The sequence below is a fragment of the Borostomias antarcticus genome (genome assembly GCF_949987555.1).
Source record: "Borostomias antarcticus genome assembly, chromosome: 17".
In the NCBI taxonomy this organism is placed as follows: Eukaryota; Metazoa; Chordata; class Actinopteri; order Stomiiformes; family Stomiidae; genus Borostomias; species Borostomias antarcticus.
Genome location: NC_140250.1, coordinates 3,276,816 through 3,284,632, shown reverse-complemented (window position 1 = coordinate 3,284,632; position 7,817 = coordinate 3,276,816). Strand labels below are relative to the sequence as shown.

Sequence of the window (7,817 nt, the reverse complement as noted above, 5' to 3'; positions counted from 1 at the left end):
ACAATATACACATTTAATTACTTACAAAAATGGAAAAGAAAAAATAGCCTAAAGTTAGCAGGAGGGGATACAGCAGGGTTAGTACCTCCAAAGACAAAAACAAAACGATGGAAAGAAAGAAAGAGAAAATCATGTTTTTAACGATGGGAAACCTACGAAAAGGCCGTCAGTGTGTCTTACTGAGAAAGCAGATCAGTGCATCACTTCTCCTGGGTGTTCAGAAGTCAAAGTGCCGATTTGGTAACAGTGAAGATCGTTCCACTCCTAGTAAAACTACAAGAAGAAAGAAAGAAAGAAAGAAGGAAGGAAAGTAGGAAAGAAAGAAAGAAGGAAAGGAAGAAAGAAAAGCGCACTTTTCTCTAGAAAAGTACTGTGTCTGTGTCGGTAGCACCTGAAAATCAAAAATTGATTTTGAAAAATAAAAAAATAAAATAAAGACCTGTCTTTTCTTTGAAAGAGAGAAGGGGGCGAAAAAAATACAAAATGAAATGCATCTATGTCGTCACCGATCCGTCATGGCACCTTATTTGTGGATTATTTTTGTTCCGGCCGTTTCTTTTCTGAGGTACTTCTTTTAATAAAAGAAAAAAAATACTAGTGTAGATAAGATATGATTTTTTCAGTTTTTTGTTTTATCGCTGTGTAGAACAGTAGCACCATTTAAGTTGTATCCGGAAGACAATGCACTATTGGAATTCCGCCTTATTGCTTCGGCAATGACTTCCTCCTCTTCCTCCTCCTCCTCCTCTTGATCGACGGGGCCCCTCCCCCCTCACTCGTGCCCCTCCCCCCCTCGTCTTGCGCTGCTTGTCGGTCGTCCCCGGCAAACGGCAGCGCTGGCAGACGCTACGTTGTTACGTCCTCTTCATACACACGACGCAGCGGCTGACGCGCGTCCGCAGGTTCCCGGCCTTCAGGGTCTCCGACTGGGGCTTCCTGTAAGGGCCGGGGGGAGGGGTCATAGGTCAGGGATCACCGGGGGAGAGGTAGACCCTACAGGACCACCGTCTCTCTCTCCCCCTCCCTCCATCTCTCTCTCCCCTCCCTTCCTCCATCTCTCTCTCTCTCCGTCCCCCCATCTCTCTCTTTCTCCCTCCATCTCTCTCTCCCTCCCTTTGTCCATCTCTCGATCTTAGAGGCGTCCATGGTGGCCAGCCAGAAACTATACTGCAGCCTCCCTCCTCCTTCCATCTCTCCCTCCCTCCCTCCCTCCCTCCCTCCCTCCCTCCCTCCCTCCCTCTCTCCCTCCCTCCCTCCCTCCGTCCGTCCCTCCTACCTGAACATGTCGGAGGCGTCCACGGTGGCCAGCCAGAAGCTGTAGGAGTTGCCGTAGTAGTTGCACGTGCCCCGGCCGTGGCACTCGATGAAGGGGGCGCTGCGGAACTCCTCCAGGCAGGAGCCGGGGGAGGCCAGGGCCTGGCCCGAACCCTCCGCACCCGCACTGGTGTGCTGTCAGGGGGAGAGGGGGGGGGGGTTAGACACTGGACCGCTCGCCGTGGTCTCTACTGGATCTACTGTACATAGATAGATAGATAGATAGATAGATAGATAGATAGATAGATATATAGACAGACAGACAGACAGACAGACAGACAGACAGACAGACAGACAGACAGACAGATAGATAGATAGATAGATAGATAGATAGATAGATAGATAGATAGATAGATAGATAGATAGATAGATAGATAGATACTGTACTGATCCCCCAGGGGGAAATGTGGCGTTTCAGCAGTTGAAATTACAGCAACATTGGAAAGAAACAAGGACACTAGATACAGAGTAACGAAAAAGACTAGATAAGGGGGGTAGTAGCATAAAAGATGAATAACTGGGGCTTTATACATCTATATATACAGTAACTGTGCAGTATAGAATAGAATAAGATATATATATATATATGTACCTGTATACATCCTGTGCATGTGTGTGTATGTGTGCGTGTGTGTACGTGTGTGTGTGTGCATGCGTGTGTGTGTGTGTGCATGTGTGTGTGTGTGCATGTGTGTATGTGTGTGTGTGTGCGTGTGTGTGTACGTGTGTGTGTACGTGTGTGTGTGTGTGTGTGCATGTGTGTGTGTGTGTGCATGTGTGTGTGTGTGCATGTGTGTGTACGTGTGTGTGTGTGTGCATGCGTGTGTACGTGTGTGTGTGCGTGTGTACGTGTGTGTGTGTGTGTACGTGCGTGTGTGTGTGTGTGTCCGTGTGAGTGTGTGTGTGTGTCCGTTCTCACCATCATGAAGGAGTACCCGATCCACAGGGGCTCCCAGCTCGCTGGGCAGCTGGGGATCTGGATGGTCTGGCTGTGCACGGCGATCACCATGGCGGGGGCCTCGCACACCGCGCATCTACACACACACACACACACACACACGAATGACCCCTCCGTCCGCCCCGACTCCCCCCGCCCTCCTCTCCCTGCCCTCGTCTCTCCCTCCCTCCCTCCCTCCCTCCCTCCTCTCCTTCCCTCTCTCGCTCCTACCTGCTGATGAAGGGCTTGATGCCCTCCCCGGTGATGGGCGCCATGCTCATGGGCATGGAGGCCTCGGTGGAGAGCCAATAGGAGTAGTCGTTGCGGGAGGCGAAGTTGCACACGTTGTTGATGTTGCAGAACATGAACGGCATGGTGCTGAACCGACGCAGGCAGCTACCCGCCGTGCCTGGGGGAGGAGGAGAGAGGAGAGGGGAGGAGGAGAGAGGAGAGGGGAGGAGGAGAGGGGAGGGGAGGAGAGGGGAGGAGGAGGAGAGGGGAGGAGGAGGAGAGGGGAGGAGGAGAGAGGAGGAGGAGAGGGGAGAGAAGGAGGAGGAGAGGGGAGGAGGAGAAAGTAGGAGGAGAGGGGAGAGGGGAGAGAGGAATGAGAGGAGGAGGAGGGGAGATAAGAAGAGGAGGAGGAGGAAGGGAGAGAGGAATGAGAGGAGGAGGAGAGAGAGGGCAGAGAGGAGGAGGAGGGGAGAGTAGAGAGGGATGAGAGGAGAGGGCGGGAGGGGGGAGAAGAGAAAGATGAGGTGTGTGTGTGTGTGTCATTGCACTCTGTGTGTGTGTGTGTGTGCCAGTTCAGTCTGTGCCAGTTCAGTGTGTGTGTGTGTGTGTGTGTGTGTGTGTGTGTCTGTGCCAGTTCAGTCTGTGCCAGTTCAGTGTGTGTGTGTGTGTGTGTGTGTGTGTGTGCCAGTTCAGTGTGTGTGTGTGTGTGTATGTGTCTGTGCCAGTTCAGTCTGTGCCAGTTCAGTGTGTGTGTGTGTGTGTGTATGTGCCAGTTCAGTCTGTGCCAGTTCAGTGTGTGTGTGTGTGTGTGTGTGTGTGTGTGTTGACGCGCCCTCACCCAGGTCCTGTCCGTGCGCCCTCTCGTTGCCCTGCACGTAGAGCAGGGAGTATCCGTCGTAGATGAGGCTGGTCCCGTCGGGGCAGTAGGGCACCTCCGCCTGCTGGCTGTGCCGCGTGATCAGGAAGCCGTGCGCCACGGAGGCGGAGCCTGGCTGACCGGGCGCGCCTGGCTGACCGTCCGGGCCGGGGGGGCCGGGGTAGCCCAGCTGACCTGGGGAGGGAGGAGAGACAAGGGTGTGTTTGAATAACACACACACACACACACACACACACACAGGTACATTAATAACTAACACACACACACATACAAATAACTTACACACACACACACACACGGATAACACACACAGGTACTTTAATAACTAACACACACACACACACACACACACACAGAAAGAAATAACTCACACACACACACACACACGAATAACACACACAGGTACATTAATAACTAACACACAACATAACTCGCACAACTGCACAGGGTCCCCCAAAAGTCTATGGCCGGCCCTGGGGGGCCCACTCACCTGGCTGTCCAGCGGGGCCGAGGTCTCCCTTACGGCCTGGGGGGCCGCTGAAGCCTGGGGGGCCCTCGGGTCCTGGGTCCCCAGCGTTACCAGCCTGCCCTGGAGCCAACGAGAGGGGAGAGACGGGTGTTTATAGACAAGTGCTGTGTGTGTGTGTGTGTGTGTGTGTGTAAGAGAGAGGGAGAAAGCAAGTGTGTGTGTAAGAGTGTGTGTGTGAGAGAGAGAGTGTGTGTGTGTGTACTGTATGTATGCATGTGTGTATGTGTGTGTGTGTGTGTGTGTGTGTGTGCATGTATGTGTGCGTGTGTCTACTGACCCGGGAGTCCCTCCAACCCAGGGCCCCCTGGGGGACCTCGACCGCCTGGCAGACCCAGACCACCGGGAGATCCACGCTCCCCCTTCACCTCGATGGGGGACGGGGCCAGGGCGGAGTCTCCTGCCGGACCTAGGGGGGGTCGGGTGAAGAGGGCGAGTGAGGAGGGTTGAGACGGAGGGGGAGAGAGATGATGAGAGGGAGAGAGAGAGAGAGAGAGGTATAACAATTGCTATCGTCGTACGTGGGTTTAGCTAAATCAAGGGCCCCCAGAGTCAGGACACTCACCGGAGGGGCCTTGGTCTCCTGGTGCGCCAGGGAGACCCGATGACCCGGGGATTCCTCCTTCTCCCTTGGGTCCTGGCATAGAGAGATAGGGGGTTTTAGCACACTCGGCTGAACGCGCACACACACGCACGCACACACGCGGGCACACACACACACACTGACCTGGGAATCCTGGGACGCCGGGGAGTCCGATGTCACCCTTCAGACCGCTGGCACCGGGAAGACCGGAGGAACCCTGGTCACATGACACAGGCCAAGGGGTCAGGAACAGTGACATCACAGCTCACACAGACGCAGAACCAGAAACCTGAGCAGGTATTACTACTATATGTAGTTATACAGGTTATAAGGTATTACTATGTAGTTATACAGGTTATAAGGTATTACTATGTAGTTATACAGTATGAAAGTAGGTATAAGGGTAATTTAATGTAAAGTGAGAGAGGGAGATAGACGGAGAGAAGGAGAGAGAGAGAGGAGGAGAAAGAGAAAGGCAAAGAGAGAGAGAGAGAGAGAGAGAGAGAGAGAGACTAACCGGGAATCCAGAATCTCCTTTGTCTCCCTTCTGTCCAGGGAAGCCAGGTTGACCGGGTCCACCAGGGTTGCCCTTCTCCCCCCTGACGCCCCCGCTGCCCGCCGGCCCCCGAGGGCCCTCGGGACCAGGAGGCCCTTCACAAGCAAAGGTTTAAAGGTTAGAGGTCAAAAGGAAAAGGTCAAGGCTCATCTTATATACTGATTGGGATAAAAATGGGCCGTAAACAGTACAATGAAATTCTGACTAGGATGCATGCATGCACACACACACACACACACACACACACACACACACACACACACGTACACACACACATACATTGTTTGGGAAACCTGTGGCCCCGCTATCTCTTTTCTTAAAAGCTTGAGCACAAAACTGTATAAAAACTGTACACTGTATACATGCACACATTCAAACGCATTGGGTGTGTTGGTGTGTGTTGGAGAGTTTGTTTTGGGGGGGGGGTGTGATTGTGTACAGTCTTCCTGTAAAGCTCCCAAACCTTTCCTGTGAATTGGTAAAAATGATCAAATCAACATGGTTAAATTGTACACCCATCCCCACAGTGCCCCACACACTAGGGCTGTAGGATTGTATCGATACAACGATGTATCGCGGTACGTAGTCTCGCGATACTGTATCGATCTTTCAGCCCGGAGTATCGATACAGCCGGGCGCTGTAAAATTAAAAAAAAAAAAAAAATTTTTTTTTTTTTTTTTTGATTTAAATTTTTAAATCCAGTTTAAAAACCATATTCTACAATATTAAGTTAAAAAAGCATACATATAAATAATTTTGAAAAACCATAAATACTACAATGTTGACAGTTTAAAAAGCATGGATATCAAATGTAAAATATTTATTAGCTAGCTCTCTGTCCAGTCATTGAGTTTGAGTTATCTATATAGTGCATTTGAGCCATTCAGTTTTCAGTCTTGAACACTTAAAATCTTTCAGTAAATGATGTGTGTATCGCAATACGTATCGTATCGTATTGTATTGTGACCTCTGTATCGTGATACGTATCGAATCGTGACCTGTGTATCGTGATGCGTATCGTATCGCGAAATCCAAGATGATATACAGCCCTACCACACACCCACCCTCACACACACACTCTTTACTTTCTTGTAAAAGAGATTTTTAATCTCAATGGAACTAACCTGGTTAAAGAAAGGACAAAAAAAAAAAAATACATGCACTCATCACGCACACATAGACACACACACACACACACGCGCGCGCGCACACACACACACACACAGACACTCCCATTGACAAAATGTAACAACATCACAACAGTGACAACACATCAGACCATCAAACCGTCACAGCGTCTAACCTGGAGGACCTAGGTATCCCAGAATCCCCGGTATACAGTAGAAGCAGAGCCAGGATGTCGACAGAGTGAGTGAGAAGTTAAAACAAGAGCAGGAGTTAGCATTGGTATAAACTACAACCTAACTAGCCAAGAGCTAACTTAGCATTAGCCACATTATCAGCCTAACTAGCCAGGGGCTACATAGCATTAGCTACAACCACATGGCAAACTAGCTGGTAGCTAGAATATCACTGCTGCTAATAACATGGCAAAACAGTTGATTTATCTGTTTGAAGACGAGCTAAACTATAGATATCTAGTTATAGATTAGTTATTACTGAATCTAACGGTAAATAGGAAAAGAGTCAAAATATGCATATTTAGCTAATTTTGATACTTAGGCTACTGTAAGTAGGCTAACATTAGTGACTGCTACATTAGAAAGCCCTACTTTATCAACTGCTAAATCAATATTGCACATTTACACACTTTCAAGTTTAAGAGCACACATTGAAGACATACAGTTCAAAACTAATGTTACAGTTTGTGAGTATTAGAACTTTGTGTTTTCTGCTCAATAAGTCATGACCGATAAACAAATATTTACAGTAAGAGTGGATGTTAAAAACATTTTAAAGGGTTACTAGATCCACATGCTTATATGCTAATTAAATGCAAGTGTTGAGTCTTAAGTCTAAAAAAAACAAAACTGTGAAGTATTATTTTCATACACGTGTGTTTGTCAATACTAGCATCAGTGAGTATTATCAATAAATAGGAGTGAGATTAAAATAACGTGAAGTTGGATTAAAATCAAGTGAAGTTCACAGATAAACGTTCTATATTTCAATTCCAGAACAGGTGCAGGTAAGATAGTTCCGGACGGTGAGCTCTAGAACCAGGGGAACAGAATAGAGGGTTCTAGAACTGTGCAGTAGAACATGCAGTAGTAGAACAGCTAGGCTCTGAAGCTCTGACCTGAGGGACCTGAAGAGACGCACGCGTGTCATCACGGAAGGGGCGGGGCCCCACACCACAGAGGGTGGAGCCAGGCCACAGGAAACAGGAATTAAATAATTGATGTCATACCAACATCCCTCTCATTGCCCCACCCCTAGCACTCAGATGGGGGTGTTGTTAGCTTAGCCTAGCACACAGCTGGATCTAGTACTGGGCTCAGTCATATCCTCTACAGTCTAAAGCTTACTGTATCTGATACAATTTGACAACAAGAATAGTGTAAAAAGCATATAAGCTAAACAATAACAACTGTTTTTATTAAATTGATTGTAAAGGGAAGCATATATGATAGCCATTTTCTATTCTAAGTTTATTCTAGGTTGATTTAGTGTTGTCTGAGTCCAGGGCAACGCGCTGTGTGCTGGCTGGGCTATTGAGGTGCGTGTGGATACTACCCATCCATGCAAGTGACTGATAAGTGACCAACATTGCATCATCATTAAGATACACAACACCCATACACACACACACATTAACGACAGGACGCACA

General features: G+C 48.8%; 1 protein-coding gene across 1 annotated transcript in view; it reads right to left on the bottom strand.

Annotated features, from left to right (window-relative positions):
* Positions 1-854: 854 nt before the first annotated feature.
* Positions 855-7,817, bottom strand: part of col4a5 (collagen, type IV, alpha 5 (Alport syndrome)) — a gene marked incomplete at both ends in the record, with an annotated part of 37,333 nt that continues 30,370 nt past the window's right edge. Inside the window, 10 exons of the mRNA XM_084451615.1 lie at positions 855-936; positions 1,277-1,449; positions 2,234-2,348; positions 2,483-2,660; positions 3,321-3,533; positions 3,850-3,948; positions 4,166-4,294; positions 4,451-4,522; positions 4,613-4,685; positions 4,986-5,119. Of these exons, the coding sequence (XP_084307741.1) occupies positions 855-936; positions 1,277-1,449; positions 2,234-2,348; positions 2,483-2,660; positions 3,321-3,533; positions 3,850-3,948; positions 4,166-4,294; positions 4,451-4,522; positions 4,613-4,685; positions 4,986-5,119 (1,268 nt within the window). The remainder of the gene's footprint in view (positions 937-1,276; positions 1,450-2,233; positions 2,349-2,482; positions 2,661-3,320; positions 3,534-3,849; positions 3,949-4,165; positions 4,295-4,450; positions 4,523-4,612; positions 4,686-4,985; positions 5,120-7,817) is intronic.